Source organism: Bombus vancouverensis, chromosome 4, assembly GCF_051014615.1.
Source record: "Bombus vancouverensis nearcticus chromosome 4, iyBomVanc1_principal, whole genome shotgun sequence".
In the NCBI taxonomy this organism is placed as follows: domain Eukaryota; kingdom Metazoa; phylum Arthropoda; class Insecta; order Hymenoptera; family Apidae; genus Bombus; species Bombus vancouverensis.
The window spans coordinates 10,600,464-10,618,534 of record NC_134914.1 but is presented as its reverse complement, the minus strand read 5'-3'; the positions used below and the strand labels follow the sequence as shown (position 1 = coordinate 10,618,534).

At 34.1% G+C, this 18,071-nt stretch overlaps 3 protein-coding genes across 12 annotated transcripts; 1 reads left to right on the top strand and 2 right to left on the bottom strand.

The window, feature by feature from the left end:
• Positions 1–1,990: 1,990 nt before the first annotated feature.
• Positions 1,991–12,705, bottom strand: LOC117156858 (uncharacterized). Of its 5 annotated transcripts, XM_076617660.1 has the most exons (15): positions 12,645–12,705; positions 11,920–12,117; positions 10,931–11,045; positions 10,624–10,805; positions 10,063–10,325; positions 9,784–9,979; positions 9,360–9,652; positions 8,878–9,278; positions 8,658–8,803; positions 8,256–8,590; positions 8,050–8,184; positions 7,779–7,960; positions 7,544–7,698; positions 5,711–6,487; positions 1,991–5,342 (listed from the first exon to the last, which is right to left on the bottom strand). In XM_076617660.1, the coding sequence occupies exons 3-15, from the start codon at positions 11,007–11,009 to the stop codon at positions 5,304–5,306; spliced, it is 3,183 nt and encodes a 1,060-aa protein (XP_076473775.1). In that variant the 5' UTR covers positions 11,010–11,045; positions 11,920–12,117; positions 12,645–12,705; the 3' UTR covers positions 1,991–5,303. The 5 variants fall into 5 exon arrangements, with proteins under 5 accessions (XP_076473775.1, XP_076473773.1, XP_076473774.1 ...); XM_076617658.1 differs by having other exon boundaries at positions 1,991–6,487; positions 11,312–12,117; XM_076617659.1 differs by having other exon boundaries at positions 1,991–6,487; positions 11,831–12,117.
• On the top strand, positions 12,453–13,751 carry LOC117156870 (thiosulfate sulfurtransferase/rhodanese-like domain-containing protein 3). 6 transcript variants are annotated; one of them, XM_033334297.2, is made up of 4 exons: positions 12,453–12,597; positions 13,067–13,270; positions 13,341–13,503; positions 13,579–13,751. In XM_033334297.2, the coding sequence occupies exons 2-4, from the start codon at positions 13,123–13,125 to the stop codon at positions 13,631–13,633; spliced, it is 366 nt and encodes a 121-aa protein (XP_033190188.1). In that variant the 5' UTR covers positions 12,453–12,597; positions 13,067–13,122; the 3' UTR covers positions 13,634–13,751. The 6 variants fall into 6 exon arrangements, with proteins under 6 accessions (XP_033190188.1, XP_076473776.1, XP_033190183.1 ...); XM_076617661.1 differs by having other exon boundaries at positions 12,462–12,597; positions 13,084–13,270; XM_033334292.2 differs by having other exon boundaries at positions 12,567–12,717.
• Positions 13,491–16,259, bottom strand: LOC117156869 (NF-kappa-B-activating protein). Its single transcript, XM_033334289.2, has 5 exons — positions 15,484–16,259; positions 14,970–15,184; positions 14,781–14,865; positions 14,230–14,609; positions 13,491–14,133 (listed from the first exon to the last, which is right to left on the bottom strand). The coding sequence occupies exons 2-5, from the start codon at positions 15,062–15,064 to the stop codon at positions 13,956–13,958; spliced, it is 738 nt and encodes a 245-aa protein (XP_033190180.1). The 5' UTR covers positions 15,065–15,184; positions 15,484–16,259; the 3' UTR covers positions 13,491–13,955.
• Positions 16,260–18,071: the final 1,812 nt, after the last annotated feature.

Here is an 18,071-nt window from a genome sequence, read left to right as displayed (position 1 = left end):
TGTACACAGAGAAAAGTATCGCTTTTCAAGTGAAACGTATATGCGCGCCATATAAATAACTGGACGAGTTACACGAAGAATGGAAAATATAAATTTAACGCAGAGAATGACTACGAGTTTATCGATAACAGAAAAAACAGAGGAGCAGAAATGATTAGATAGAAAATGTAGTGAAGATGAATTTAAAGATCACTGTAAAAAAATTACAATAGCAAGAGAAGTAGTTTTAGAAAATTTTGATATAGATTTCAGTTAACGCAAAAACTATATAGACTTTCTTTCTTCTTTTTCCTTTGAAAATATTACATGTTTCTGAAGTATTAATACATATTAATTTGAATATTCTCTACTATCAGGTATTTTATAACTAATATATTACGCTCTTTTGCCTTTGTACAATTAGTTGTTTACATCTAATGATTATTTATATAAAGGTACAAATTCTTTATAATAAGGATCGTCTTACAAGCATGATTTTTTATTTAAATAAAATTAATTATTGATCTTTTTGAAATGCAGTTTCAAGTATATTACACGCAGGACTGTTTAATAAATTCCGTAGTACAATGTAGCTTTCCAAATGAACACTGTCCAGTTGTGTCACCCGGTATAAGGTCTAATTCAACATCTGGTGTGCATACGTGCACACAAGCAGTGCAGAATTTAATAAACAAACTTCTGGTTTCAATCTATGTGTATCCTAAACTTTCACAGAAAAATTATTCATTTTTTAACCAGATTATAATCAGCTACTTTTCTTTCTTCAATTTACATTCAACAACGTAATATAGAAATTGTAGAGAACTAAATTACAAAAACGTAATTGAAATTCCAACAACTTGTATCTTTTAAGGAACGTAAATTAAACTGTAACCCAGAAGCCACAGTATAAAATATATCCTTTATTCAACAAGATATTCGATCTTGCAATGAAAGTGTTTTCCATTTTGCAGATACAGTGATGGCATTTTAAAATACCAAAAATTTATTTTACTTAAGAACTTGGAGAAAAAAGAAAACGGAATATAATTGCATTACATTTTATATAAACGTCCTATATTTCGGAAAACAACGAATATATTCGTGTAATAACAATATTCCAATATTATTTTAAGCAATGCAATTTATTAATAAATGGATGCAATGCAAATAAGCATCAAATATTTGAAACAGAAATTTAATAAAGTAACATCTTCTATTAATTGCTTGATATTAATGATGTGAATAATTCGGAAAATATTAATTATCTTAAATACGCAAATACATAATCCTTTATATATATTCCTTTAGATATATTCAATCGAGAAATAAATATTTCAGCCAAGAAGATTAAAGTTTGTTTCTCCCTTTTTCTCTCTTTCTCGACAAGCATTTATCTATCTTAACTACAAATCATTCGCTGCTTGTAACTTTTCAAAAAGAACAAGATGAGAGTTTTCAAGCCACCTGCTGCAAGGTAATAATTATCAGATGCACACAAAGTGCATTGTTTCTAGAAATGAAAATGTAACAAGCCGTCCCCAGAGATTCTAATATTATATTACAAAATACTACTGTAATATTGTAAGTGATCTATGATTCTAAAAGTCTTCGTCATTTTATCACTCGATACATTTTATTATCAATCATTTCAATTTGTACTCCATGTTTTTAGAGTTATAAATAAATATTATAGTTCTAAATAATTCATAACTTTTATCTAAAAATTTTTAATTAATTCAGTTGTCTTTAAGTTTAGTATTTGGTTATTAGTTAAAAGCAAAAGAGTTTCTTTTTATTTATTTTGGAGACTTTACTGCGACTCTCAAAACTTCTATTTTTATTTATAAATCGATTTTATTCGTTGCTTTAACTGAAGTAATTTAGCTTAGCCTGACAATAATTGAATTCCATATTTTGTTACAAAGGAAAGACAAGTTTAAACAAACAATGGTATCTCCACTCGTCTTTAAAAGTTTATATTTTAAATAAATAAATCAATGAGACTATATTAGCGACAAAATTCAGAATGTTTCCCTTTATTGTTATCTTTATTTACAATATTCATAGAGCAATCTTTTTATGGCAAAGATCAATAAAAAGTTACAACCTACGAGAAATCATCGATAATCCAAATCGTCGATTTTTTTTGTAAAATTTACATTTCACGTATTTGAACACAGATCTTTGAATATTCGTGTATAAAAGAGCAAATCTTCATTTCGAGAACAAAAAAAAGAAAAACGTACGCCAGTGGCAGTTCGCATATCCTCTAGGTTCTACATCACAATCAACGTGTGTTATAACTTGAACAATACAAAATCCACGCGTGATAATTATCTCCTGTGACTGGTACATCGTTATTTGGAAAGGAGGGTGATAGAACAATACGATAAGCGTATTATATAGAATATATATTACGTTTACAAATACAGGATGTTTCACAAGATCTGAAATATTCAAAAAATGAGAACACTCGATTAAAAAGATTTTTTCTACGATGAAATTTTAATAGGAATAAATATTTAGATAATAAATACGATTTACAATGTCGTAGTTGCGATAAGAGTGATACAAAAAGATATTCATTTTCTGAGATTACAAATTTGTAAAAAAATTTTACGAGAGAATCAATATATCCATATTGTAGAAGATAATGATTTTTGTACGTATATATACGAATGTACATAAATAAAGAAAATGTTCGTGAAAGTAATATGAAATGAAAACAATGCTTGTCGTAAGTCGATTTTTATTTCAAATTGCTACAAATTGCTATGTCCTACGCGTTTATCTTCCGTTTCGATGGAGATCTTTACAGACAGAGAAAATTTCAGACTTGTTGAAAACCTTCGTTTTTGAATATTTAATACATATCGCTGCTAAAATCTCGAATTCGAAAAGTATTGAATCGTATAACTCTTATTACAAACGTGCGAATTAGATCAGAGATCTCTCATTTTCTAAACATATCGTATCTTAATGAACACCCTACGTATACAGGGTGAGTCTTTTATCAGTCGTCACTCGGTTCTAAATTCTCCTACCATTCACGTAGGACCGCGTGCTTCAAAACGGAAGCTGCACGATAAACCTTCCCCTCTAAAACGTTCACGGGAAATAATAATTGATAGAAAATTCACCCTATACGTAAAATAGATAATTAACACAAAAACGAAAACAAATAAATACGCTAAAATTATATTAGAACATATTTGTCATTATAAATCGTAGTGTGCGGCATCCTAACTTGCTTTGGCATTCTACGCATTTTTCTTCTTTTTTCCTTTTTATCATCTTTTTTTCTCTTTGTTTCGCGCGAGACAAAAATTAACGATTCGTCCTAGAAATTTTCGACGTCTCTGCGGAAACAACGACGTTACACACGTCCAGAGATTTTGTTCCCCTCTATATTTTCCTTCCTTCTTTCCTTTCCGTTCTTTCTGCTCTCTTTTTTTTTTCTTTCAACAGGCTACATACCATTCGTCGAAGGGATTACATCGAATGCTAATGAAATTTCCGCTATATTTACCACGAATATCCCTGTAATCTTCAAGGAATTCGTATCGTGAACAATAGACGTTTTAATGCACATGAATATTCGTGAACATGCATCAACTTCAGCTATGTCTGTATACATATATTCCTGGCTGTATGTAGATGTAAATTCGTGCACACGCGCGAAGGGGAGAAAATAGGGTGAGACGGGATGAGAGAGAAAACATGTTGTAGCAAATAGCGAAGAAGAAAATTTGTTTCGTCGGTATTCACTTTTTTCAGTCTTATAAGTACCTATACTAATCACGAAAATTATAATAACCTTTCCATCAGGCTGGAATTCGCAACGTGACGCGTTCAACTTGCTAGTAACATAAATTATTACTGCTTTATCGCTTTCATAACTCCTTTTGTAATATTTTCTTTTCTATAATTAATACACGAGAGATAAAAACACAAAACATGTACGCTATACCGGAACTTCGCAATATTTTGACTATAATTTGTAATCAATCAGTTCAATTTAAATGTAGCCTGATCTTACACTGTTTAAATAACGTCTATAAAAGGAATATGCTGAAAACAAGAAATACGACGTAAAAATAATCTGCCTAAAAGCTGAATATCATCGATCGAGATTACTATCGTCAAGAGTTTCATTGATATTAAAATCGAAATGCATTTAAAACCATGAAGCGGGACAAGGGGAGAAGTACCTTTCGACCGGTTGAACGATACTTGGGCGCGAAATGTAAATGCTTATGAAACTGCTCCATCGTGAAATATATTATTTCTAAGTATTACGTATGATTCATCACCGTCGCTACGTTTACTATGTCACCTTAAATTAAGCGAATCACCGTTAACGATTTACGTAATTTCTCTCGGTGTAAAGGAACACTCAAAATCATCGAATCGAGACACGTACACACGAAAATGTGATTATATAAAATATATAATATGTATATATATATATATTTATTTATTTATATATATATATACTAGTCGAATTGCTTGCTGTGCATCCGGACAAATCGAATTTTCGTTCGCCTTACCATAGTTTCACTTTTCCATCGAAAAGCGAAACTGACTGGATATCTCGCGTTTTGTATCTTTATATGGTTTCCAGCAGGAAACGATCTTAAAGATACATAAAAAGAAAAGAGAAGGAAAAGAAATATGTTTTCATAAGGCACGCGCAGAAATGCGATACTCCTGGCGAAAGGGTAAAATTATAAAATACACGTTCAAAAAATAACGCGTCCACTTAAGGGTGACGCGATTGACTTTATCCAAAGGTTCCGTGTCCTTTAGAATTCCGAAAGTTATTCCGAACGTATACTCTTATTCCTAGTTGTACCGATCGTGTATTTCTTTTTCACGCAGTCTTTAACAAGGCACTTTTTCGCGTTTATTATACGAATATTATTATTCAACAAAAGGCCGCAATGTTCCTAGATGTAGTTGCGTACGAAACGAGGGGAAATTAATTCCGTTTTCATTACAGAAATTACTTTGGTAATGACTAGGTCATGCATTATCGCTACGCGACGATATATCGTGATTCTTCGCTATGTCGTTGCGATCGGCTTCGCTTCTTCGTTATTAAATGGTAATAAAGGGAACTTAACGCATCGTTTAATATTATGGCTGTGTAGACGTATCGCTCGCGCATACGTATATTAGGACTTCTAAATAGGATCTGAACTCCTGAAGGGCGAAGTAGGGACGCTCTCGAAACCAGTCAACGCTTTTGATTTTTGCCTTCGTTCATTAATCCGCCTCCCATTTTATTCGTCGTTCACCGCTCTTTTCCATTCGATCATCTAACCATTCGACCCTGCTGTGCTCCTCTCTGACATCCACTAGAAAGAAATTTTCCGTCGTTCGTTGAAAATGCAATAGAAAACTTAAGACAGTAGAATAAGCATCTGTATCAATGTTTGGTAAGGAAGATTCTCATAAATGGAAGATAAAGTATGGAAAATTATATCCCACGAGTTACTCTTTATACGCTACAAGGAGTTATACACTCCTTTGAGAGAACATCTCTTTGAAAGCCAATATTTATAACAAAGAAGACTAACTCGATTCCAAACATTATAAATTAAAACTGAATGCGGTAATTGCTCGGACGAGGTATGGATCTCGCTTTGGAAGGAGGCAACGATGACGTGGACGCCTCGCTGCTAGCAGTGCCTCCGGAGTCGCGCCCTCCGCTCTTGCTGCTCACCGTGCTTCCGGTGCTTTGTCCTCGTGAACCAGTTTGCTTTCTCAAGGTGCCATCGCTGAGGCGACCGTACTCTCCGATACGACGAGACGGCGGAGGTATGAGCGAGCGACTCTGCATTTCCCTGTGCTTCGTTTCTGAATTGGAAGGCTGTTTCTTGCGAATATTTTCACCTTGAAGGCGCTCGTACTCGTGACTCGTCGTGGAGGATGGCTTTTTCAGCGAATTATTCACGACCAACTGTTCCGTTCCGGATGATTTCTTTCGACGCTGAGCCTTCGTGTCGAATCTGCCATACTCGATGGTGCAGTTGCTCGTATCGCGCACCTTCATGCTCACAGAGGTGTCCAAAGCTGGACCTGGGTCTGATTTCTTGCGAGTCTCCGTGTCGCTTAGTCTGCAGTAACGCGAGTTCGTCGACTTCAGATTCTTCGGTGGCCGCGGTAACGAGCTAGGAGGAAGACTACCCGCGCGACGTGGTTCGCCCTCTTGCATCCTCTGCCTCTGAGAGCTTCTGCCCTGCTTCTCCAGCAGCATCATATCTTCGGGCTTACCGTCTGACAATCTCGATACAGTGCCTTTTAGTCTCGAGGCTGCACTCGCAAATTCCATGATACCCGGCGAAACCTCGCCACCGGAGTCGTCTAATAGGCGACTCTTGCTCGAGGCGGTGCTCGAGGTACCTGTGCTATCTACACCCGCCAATAATGGCTTGGGTATTTTTCCTTTTCGCGACGCAGTGCCTGGATTAGAGAATCCTGGAAAACAGCAAAGTGCCCGCTGAAACAAGAGAAAAGCAGAGCCGCGTTGGAAAGGAGGCCTGGGACCTGGAAAGTGGGGGTTAGTGCTCGCTACAACAGCGCATGCACACTCCAGGATCACACGGGATGAGGATTGGGTTGGGTTAGTTTGAATTAAGAAGGATGGGGGAAATGTCTTTTCTTTTTTCTTTTTTTATCGTCTAATCGAAAATATACGATTAATATATAGTTAATTATAAAACGAAAAATCAATGGCACACAAAAATTTGTATTAGTGAAAATACAGTTTACTGAGTTTTTAGATAAAAAATGAGCAGCAAATGCATTCTTTACATATCACCTATATATATATTGTCTTATGATTTATGCAGAGTTTGCTTTTTACAAAATATTAAATTAGTTTTCCTTCCAATTATCAATTTTTATTTTTATATCGCAAAAGTCTGATAACGTACGAATCTTTTGAAGGTTTGTTGTAGGTAAAAAGCTTACTCTGTATAAATTTGGCTAACAAAGCGAAATAAAAAAATATAAGAAATTCGTAAAAAAAACGAAATGAATTAATACAACACATAGTTATGCAAATAACACAACTACAATGTACTATGCAATACTAAACACAAGAGAATAGTTGATGCAATTAATATATTTATTTAATGTATCGAATGCATCTGACAATTATTTATATATCAAACAGAAGATATTATAGATTCTTGATGATACATCAACTATTCTTGTCCATACGACTAACCCAAATAGAACATTAAAATACCTTTGATTGTATAATCTGTAATATTTTCATAGTCTCCTGTAGCTATAAAGCTAAAGTAAACACTAAAGAGTTTAACATTACAAAATCAAAACATTATGTCGAACGCAAAGAGTACATAGAAAAAAATAAAAATAAAATTTCATAAAATGTAATTTTGAAATGATTAAAATTAAATGATAAAATCCTACTTTTATCCTGTCCTTCACATAGTTACAAAACTATGCTGCCTACAGAAAATTAATTTTACTATCACGAAATTATTTCTACGTCTAGTAACTATACGTTTACTGGGAGCTTGCATACCTTACTAAGTAGCTGGGAGTCTAGTTCTTTTAATTGATCATCGAGACTTTTATTCGTTTGTTCGAAGCTCCCCTGCTTCCTATACTTGTAACTGTCCGTAACACCGTACGAACCAGTACTTCCATAACCACTACCACCACCCAATACACTGCTTACTATTAAACATAAAAATGAATAATTAAAAAGACATTATAATTACTAGTTTTCGAAAAAAGAACTGTATCAGAAATCTTACCGAGTTCTGGCGTGCTTGTTAGTGCAGTATGGTGATCCGCTGATGTGCTTGAGTGAGACGAATGTGCAGCAGGGTAACTACCAACACCACTACTGCTACTACTATCCTTGTCGTACGTATGTTTTTGAAGGACTCTAATCATTGCATCCCTTTCAGCTAATTTCGATTCTAGATCCTTCATTCTATGAAACAGACAAGGGTTTGTATTACTGTAATTCTATTTAAATGACAAAAGATATAAAAAGATTATATGAAATAAAAATAATATTACCTAGATTCAAAATCAGCCAATTTTTTCTGTGCCGCGTGTACTTCATCCATGTGTCTCATTTTCTCAGAACGTGCTTCTGCAATTAATTTCTCAGCGTCTTGACTCGTCTTCTCTAACGCAGCTATCTTGGCGTCCCTGATTGGTCAGATAAATAAATTGTAATTAATGTGCATATGACAAAAAATGTATTAAGCGAGCAAACTTACTTTGGTAGACTGGCTGCATCAATTGCCGCTTGCCTTAGTGCACTTTCTTCGAGATAACGTTGCTCCCATTTTGCAACGTCACCCTCGAGTGACATAATTTTTTCATCTCTTTCGCGTATTCGTCGTTTTAATTCTGCGATCGTTTCTCCATTGGAGGATTGTTCATTACCATTAGCACCACCGCCACCGCCACCACCGCCTTCTCTTAATTCCCGTTCTAATTGACCTCTCAACTGTCTTTCTGTTTCTTCTCTTCTGTCACTGGACGCTTGAAGAGAAGACAAAGCTCGTTGAAGTTGGCCTACCCTTTCTACGTATACTTGTTTCTTCCGACACTGTAAGAAACGAATGTAACAAACAACTTACAAACAAACAATTTACTGGAACATAAAAAAATATTACCTCTTCTTCAAGGCGTACAACGTTGCCTTGTGCGTTAGTGAGAGCAGTATCTAAAATATCTATGTGTGTACGTTGTTCTTGTAACGTTGCTCGCTGTGCTGCTAATTCGATTTCCTGCCTTTCTTTCGCCGCGGCTAATTCTTTATCTAGTATAAATATCGATAGGGTTAAAATAATATTTTTATCAACGAGACATTAACGAATAATAAAATTTACATACTTTGTGTAATCAATTGACCAATTAATAATTCTCGTTGCGTTAATTCCTTTCTCATAGATTCTACGATCGGAGGACTATCGGTACGTGCCGATAATAAATCTATTTGATCTCTCAATGCACGATTTAATTCGGTTAATCGTCTGCAGTCATTTTGTAACCTCAGTCTAGCAGCTCGTTCCAGTTTCTCTCTTCGTTCACTCGACGCAGCCAATTCCTCATGAGCCCTGTGTACCTTCGCGATCTCTTGTTCCAACTTTTGAGATTTAGCAACTTTGTTATAGCATCGTTCTAATTCTAATTTTAAGGCACTGTTCTCCTGGATTACAATTTGTATCATCTCTGATGGTGGCCAAATTTCACCCGTTGCAGATTCTGTCTCCTCTCTTCCTTTCGTTTGAGGTCTATGAAAAATAAAATATTATTTACAAAAAGCGATCATTAGAAGTGAAATAACTTGAAGAAAATCGGTTTAATTAAATCACCGTGGAGAAGTTGCCCGCAAATTGTAATTATCCATATCTGGTTTGCCTATTCTAGATAAATCAGGTTGTGATCTTGATAATGTCAATTTTTCCATAGGCCCAAGAAGTCGAGATTTATTTTTTAGTGGTAGCAGAACAGACATATACGAAGGTGGTGGTCTATCTTCTGATTCGCTGTCATTCTGTTTTCCTCTATCACCATCTCTCATTCTCATATCAATATTTCCTCCATTATTAGTTAGCTTGCTATAAGATGGTACTTTAACTTCTTTTGCAAGATGTTTTAATACCTGCTTAATTTAAACGAAATAAAATAACAAACATGAAGAATTAATCTCATTTAATAAACTGTATCATAATAATATAAAAGTATTAACAATATTCATTTGTTAAACATATATTCCAATACTACTAAAATAATCACCTGTGACTGACTAAGATAATCATCTGGTATATCTGTAATTTCTTGACATCCCCCATTATTAGGTTGCTCATAAACATGATCTTCATGAGATAAATTCGATAAAGACTGCATAGTAGGGCTATTCGAATGTCCTTTACCACCACCATCACAATATAAGTAACCCATATCTCCATGTTCTCTTACTACTCCTGACAACCTAAAATTAAACATTGATATATAATTCATAAATATTTACCAAAGATTATAAAAATAAGAATTTTTCTTCAAAGTATATATTACCTTCCAGATGGTACCCATGAATTATCATCATTAGCACTGTGTATAATAAGTGTGTTGTAAGAGCTTGTAGACACATCTAAGCTACTTCTATTTGATCCTACACTGGTACGATTACTTAAATTATCCTTCAAACTATTTCTATTAGAACCATTAATGCTGTCTTTAAGGCTATTTCTATTAGAACCATTCAAATTCTCCTTCAAACTGTTTCTGTTTGAACCATTTAAACTATCCTTCAAACTGTTTCTGTTGAGCAGGTTACCCTAGATTGCAATAAAGTAATTTACACTTATGTGACTTAATGGTAGTGATAGCAATTTAAGATATATAAGAATAATATAGTTAGATAACAGACATTAAAAAATGGTCACATGTATCTCAAAGATAATGACAAAGAATGAAAGTATATGATATATAAAAGTAACTAATATTCTTCAAAAACTAAAATATTATAATAAACAACATAAATGTATATTATTTTAATGTGAGTCACTGTTAGAAAAATTATTAGAAACATATATTGTTTAGTAAATAATTACTAACAAATGTTTTCATACTTACTTGTATATTTGGTATATTTTCTTTATGACTGGAAGATCTCGATGGACTTTGCTGCTGATTTTCTTGGCCTTGAGGTTCTTGACGAGCTGTATGTCTTATAACATATCGATCTTCATTAGTTAAGTTCTCATTTGATGTTGATACATCAGTTTCACTACCACTCAAACTTTGTGGAAGACCACCTATTAAATATATATCATGTATTTTGAAAAATACAACTTTTCATAGATTAAAATTTTGTTCATTTAAAAAATCTTAGAAACAATAAAAAATATCAAACACAAATATTATAAAACTTGTCTTGTACCTTGCATTGATAGTTGCTTCCTTTGTATATTATTATTTGAAAAAGGTAAGAATCTGCTACCTTGCTGCAGAGAACTCATTTTTCTATTGTTTCATTTACACCTGTTCTATTTAATCTGCAAATATATAGAATTACTTTTTTTCAATCATTCAGGAAATACCAAAGAACAGTTTGTTTATATCTCTACATGAATGTGTTATTCTAATATGCATATCACATGGATTAATAATTCATTGCATGACTAAATAAATAGATTTTGCAAAGATTAATTTATTTTCCTTTCAACATGCTTTTTGCACACTCGTACATACAATGTTAAAAAAATTAACAATGAAAGATCTATATTTACAAGCTTTTAGGAAACATGAATTTATAACATGCCTTATTTATAATATTCTTTGATAAAACGTGTTTTTATAATGTATTTTAACCAATATTTAGAAGCACATCACATCGAAACACGTCGAAAAGGCGAATGGAGATAGATACGAACAATGCCCACAAATTAATCACTCTCACATCTCTCAAAGTTAAAAACCAGTGGGAACGTAAACCTATTCATGCATTCTTCTATTTGACACTACGCGGCACTCGAAAACGAGGAACGAAGACAGAATTATCAGAAGTCAACGTATAAGAAAGAGACAACGATGTTATAGTAATGGTAAAGCAGAGCGCTCTGACAGAGGTGTCAACACTCTGGAATGTTGATAATCCGGAGATATTGAATTTTTCGTTGATGCGTAACATCGTAGTGGGATAGTATTCGAGGTCTCACGAACGCGACTCATTGATATATGCGTGTTTGCAACACCGAAAACGATCCTGTTGCACACGGTTTTTAATATTTTTACACGTTGCTGAACTTGAAGGGCTGTATAAATAAACAAAAGAATATACTCGAACTAGAATCCAGCGAGGATTTTTCACATGCCGCACTACAGGAATGTAAGCAGATGGTCCTAACGAATAGACGTCCGATTACTCACATTATGCGAAAGTGCAAAAACAGGACGAGTGTCGTAATTATTTCAATAAATTAATACACTTTACTGCTCCATGCACGAGAAATAAAAATTGTTAGTTCCCGCATTCCTCATCAGGGTGCGACGTATACGAAAGCGGGATACGCTCTTCCTGACTCTTCTAAACTTTCCCAACTTTTTTCTTCATCTGCAGATGAATCACTGAAAAGCAATGTACGCAGAATATCATCTTGGTATCTGTTTTTTATATCATTGCATGATAAATCTAATTTATTTTTCTTTTCTTACAGATCGAACAAAGTTTTATACTTTATTCTTAAGTAAGATATTTAAGTCAGGTTCATTGCGTTCTGACGATATAAGCAATTTAAATGCACACGACAGATTTTTGCGATAGGCTTTTATTTCATTTTCGAATAATTCTTATTTCAAATTAAACACGCTGTTGTGTACATAAAAATATATTTGATGTAAAATTCAATTAAATGAAAAGAATTTTTATCGTTTTAGTTATTTAATATATAATCTCTGATATAAGTACTTAATTAAGTCGCGTCCATTGGTATATGATAGCACGCAATAAAAATTTGCATTAAGCGATATTGTTATCTTTAAGTCTTTTGAAAAATATGGTTATATTACGGCGATGAATCATTTGGAAGATTTGATGAGAATATTATGGTATTTATACAAATAATAATCTTTTTCTAGAACACAATTTGACTTACAGTATCTTTAGATGTATGTACTGTTTGATACTATGTTGCAACCTAAGTTGTATAAAATTCATACTGTGTGATTGTGAGTGGATCAGGAAGTAATTATGAATTTTAATAAATTACGACAATGCTATAAATTTCTTTCTTTCAAATCATTACATCAAAGTTCATATGTACCATTACGAAACCAAAAACCATTTATTTATGATAAATTGTTGAAAATTGCTTCATATAGGATATTTTTTCATGGTAATCTACAAAAAATATTAAAAAAGGAGCTTGTAAACTTATTGACAATTCCGTAAAGAATATAATGCGTGATTTAACTTTCTTGTTTTCGTGATTTTTAAAGAAGTTTGTAATTAAAAATAAGATGTTTTACTGTAAATATACGATTTCATTTACGATATATCAAACATATTGTTTTTTAGTAAAACCAACTTTACAGTTTTCAACCTCAATACTTCATAATACAGATGTTAAAACCATGTCTGGAGGTGATAAAATTTGCCTTAATGTTGATTATAATGAGATTCTAAAAGCTCAAAATGATAGTAGTGTTTTAATCATCGATGTCAGGGAAAAGGAAGAAATTGATGAAACTGGAAAGCTACCTGGAAGTATTCATATACCAAGTATGTTCCAATATCGTCAAAATCATGCTTTAGAGTATTAGGTAGTTATTGTTGAATTTTATTATTATAGTGGGAGATGTTGCAAATACATTGTCGAGCCTTTCTGAGAAAGATTTTAAAGAGAGATTTAAGAAAGAAAAACCTTCCAAAAATACGAAGATCATATTAAGTTGTAGATCTGGGAAAAGAAGTGGCATGGTTCAAGAAGAAATTCGAAAGCTTGGATATGAAAAGTATATTATATTATAAAAGTATACCTACACATGTTTTACAGATGTATTAATTAAACCTATTTAATTATATTTTAGTGCATACAATTATGTTGGAGGATGGCTAGATTGGGAAAGCAATCAGAAAGTATAAGCTATTGTTATAGTTATTTTTACATGAGTAGATATATTTACTTATAAATATTAGTAAACATTTATATATAATTTCTTAACTTACAATAATAAACTGTTATTAATTGCTTAAAATGAAATTTTTTTAAGCTAATCCTCATTGATAAATAATATCATATGATATATAATCAATTAAGATAATATATTTACATCTATTTCCATATATGTATATATCTACATGCGTATAAATAGTATTTTACAATGTGTTCAATTCTTATATACACTTTCATACATAACTTCTTGTTATGTTAAATAAGATGAAAATTATATACCAAATAATTACATTACTTTTTCTTCTGTTCTTGGGCTAATTTCTGATTAACCATCTCTCTGAATTGCCCCAAAATAAGATTTTCTCTCTTCTGTCGTTCTTCTTTACTAAACATAGCCAATGCTCGTTTCTCATCAGCAGAATAAATTTGGTTTTCCTTACGGATACGAACAGCTTCCATCCGCCGATGTCTGAGAAAAAAATAACATCAATGTTAGAATAAATTTATTTTCCTAAACTTTAGTAATTTTCAAACTATGAAAATAAATTTTCAAAGGATATCTTACCTGCTACCACTCATAACATAACCAACAGATTCATATGCGGCTATCTCTTCTGAAGTCAGACCAATTTCACCTCTTCTAGGTATACGTTTTCCTTCTGCAACGTATGCAGCCATAGCAGCACCTTCACCAGGTAAAAGAGCCTTGCCAAAATCTTTAGCAGATAATGTCACATGTGGCTTTTGAACTGGTCCCACTACTTCATCACCACTCTCATCTGAACTTGATCCCTTTTTAACCTTTGCTTTATCATTAATTCCATTCTTTTCCACCCATTCTAATTCCTCAGGTTCGCTGTCGGAGCTACTATCTGACCTTTTCTTTTTCCGTTTCTTCTTTTTGTCTTTCTTAGCTTTCTTTTCTTTCTTTAGTTTTTTACTTTTCTAAACCAATGATAAAAAACATTTATTATAACTTACAAGAAAAGTCTGTAACAAATAACGTTATAAAGAAACTAATTTTTACATATACAAAATATAATAAGAAAGGTATATGGAAGTACAAAAATAAATTTACTTATTAAATTAATGAGAAGTTAAACTATGTTTTCATACCTTCTTCTTCATCTCATGTTTCCTTTTTCTATCTTTTGGTATAATACTGTCTTTGTACTTGTTAGTCTCTTCATCTTCGTCAGAACTATGTTAAACACAAAACATTTAACAATTTATAAGAATAAACATATATGTATAATATAACTGATGTATACTTTGATTACAAAATAAAATATTATAAATTCTTACTCTTCGATTCGTGTTGGTGATTTTCCCCAAATTCTATCAACACCACATAACCCAATTTGCTCTCTATCCCGTCTCCGTGCGTCCATTTTTTGCATCTGCTTTTATTTCTTGTTTACAAGCTATGACAGATAGGGAATGAGAGTGCTAACGGTTATGGTTCTGGTTGTTTCAGGATTAATGCTGCACCATACGGCCAAATGCTGAACCATGAAACACTTTAACAATACAAGAACGTATAAAATTAGAGATCTGCTCTGTTTGGTTGCACGCTAGCATAGACAAGAACCTATTAAATTGCACGGTTCTACGAATAACAAAATCGCGTAATAATTTATGTCGAAAAACTATTAGTATCGGACAAACAAATTTTTGGAAGACTTGAAAAATATAAATTTTTATGTAACTATATTGAAAATCTGCTATCGACTACACAGATAGTGACAAGCAATATTACTCGATCCGACGAAGTAACAATGCAACAATAAAACTTTTATATTCGGTTGATATCACGTACCTTAAATGACTTAACGCTCAACGTGGAGGAGGTTTAATAGATCGAGCGTTAGCGTAATTTGTCATTTTATTTGCACTTGTATACAAATAAGTCTGAACACGACGGTTGTAAGATCTCGTTGAGACTGAAATATCACACACGCACAGTACGACGGTCTGTTGATGATTGCCCTAGTATGTCGCTGGTGCTCCCTACCAGCCGTTGGGTCTCGTCCGCCCATCATCACCACCAGTCGTTGGGTCTCGTCCGTCCATCGTCCCTACTTGACCGGAGATTTTTCCCGACCTTTGAACCCTCAGATTTGCAGCTCGGGGAGGATAGATATAATTCGCAATTTCAAATTTCAAAAAAGGGATAATTATTGTCTGAGTCATATACGGACGATCACTCAAAATCCCAAACAGATAGATCTATTTAGGATGAATTCAACTGGGAATGATGGTTCTTTAACGTGAACTAAATATAGTAATGTGCTATAACTAAGACAACTGAATAGTTAATTCACAACTCACAACTAGTAGTTTACAACTCCTCACAACTCGACTCTTCACTCACGACTATCTCAACTCGACTTTTCATCACTCGACTCTGAACTCACAACTCCTCCACTCGACTCATCAGGTAACGAACACCCGGTAACGATTTCGAGGTAACGATCCGGTAAAAACTCCCGGACCCTTTTGACTTAACGGCACTTCAAAGTTTTATTGTTTAATGTTTATCGTTCACCCGATATTTCTTAGGCTATTTGTCCACGATATTACACTCGGCCAATCTGACAAATACATCGGACCCTAGATGTGTTTATCGTCGCTAATTTCACTACTAACTTCAACAATGTCCCACCATTTCAAATGATCAGCCGCCGTGAAGGTCGTTTGGGGCCTCCCGTGTTCGCCTTCTCGCTGCACCATATAACGATCATTTCGTAAAACTTTCGCCACACGGTACATCCCAAGGAACTTCGAGTGGAGCTTTAACTCAGGACCGGCTTGCGTCCTCTTGATCGCCACCAGATTCCCCGTCTTGTATGTTGTCGTCTTCTTGCGTCTCTTGTTAAACGCCCTTCGCGGACAAAAGGTCGGATTGATCACTTGCATTCGCACCACCTGAAATTTTCTCGTAGCTGCCTCATTCTCGCTTTTCATTCGCTCCTTAGAACTTGTGTTCTCTCCATCCTTCATCAGGGTACCAACTATCTTACATTTAAAAGCGGTTTTCTTTGCACGACATTTATGGAATCGCGAACATCAGCCGCTTTCCCTTGTTTCAGCGTCGACACTTCTGAGTCGCTTCGAGTGCGTACAAGAATATCGCCCCACGTATTACCTAGCTCTTCATCTAAAACGAAAGTCGGTTTTCTAACTATCCGCAATTCTACGGGCTCCGAACATGTTTTAATGCGTTCCTGGCTTCGACGATAGACATACCACGCAGTCTACGTTTACAAATTTGAATTATCTCGTCACCGATCCGAAACTGCTTCGATTTGGCTGCGAAATCACGCTCGAAGATACTAAGGAAACTTTCTACGTTCCACTGTCGCACCTTTCTGACGTACTCGTGCTAGGTTTTATTTTTTCGACTGTACAGTTTGCACGATATTCTGTAAATCCTACGAAATCCTCATCGCAACCGGTCGTGTTGTCTCCATACGACGCTACCGTGGTTATGTCCGCTGTAACCGATTCGTCTAATAAATTTTTTTTCATGACGATGGTGTCCTCAAGACAAGAAGGACTCGTGGGAAGTGCAACTGCCGTACATTCTTTACTACTTTCCCCGATAGGAACATGAGGAGATCCCCTTTCTTTTTTCGACTACGATCGGGTTTGCAAAGTCAAATTGAGACTGATCTATTATTCCGTCTTGCTGAATTTCTACATCTATCTTAAACACCTTCGGGAGTCTATTATCTATCGTATCATATCTATCCTATATGATAAGTTTATTGATCGATAGATCTATTTACGATGGATTAAACAGGAAATGATGGTTATTTAACGTGAACTAAATAGAATAATGTACTATAACTAAGATAACTAAATAGTTCATTCAACACAACTCACAACTAATAGTTTACAACAATATGATTTAATACAATATGGTACAATATAGTTCACCCTATATTTCGTAGACCATTTGTCCACGATACTACACTAGTGTGCAACCAAACAGGGCAGATCCCTGACTTTATTAAATACATAGGTTCTTGTACATGCTAACGTGCAACCAAACATGGCAGATCCCTAATTTTATAGGTTCTTGTATATGCTAGCATTTGCCATCTTCAGCACTTGGCCGTATGGTGCAGCACCTGTACTGTGAAACAACTGGTACCACGAGCATGAACACTCTCATTTCTTCTCTGTTATAACAATTTAAAAGGAATATTAAACATCCATCCCTCTGGTTTTAGTCGCAGACACTAAAGGAAAATTGGCAGCATTTACGAAGTTTATTCGCGATGCAATTAAAAGATATATCTTTATCATTCTATCGTTCCATGATTTCAACCGACTTTCGAAAACCTCTTTACAAATATGAGAATAAAATATGGAGGTAGAAAAGAAGCGCACATAGAGAAG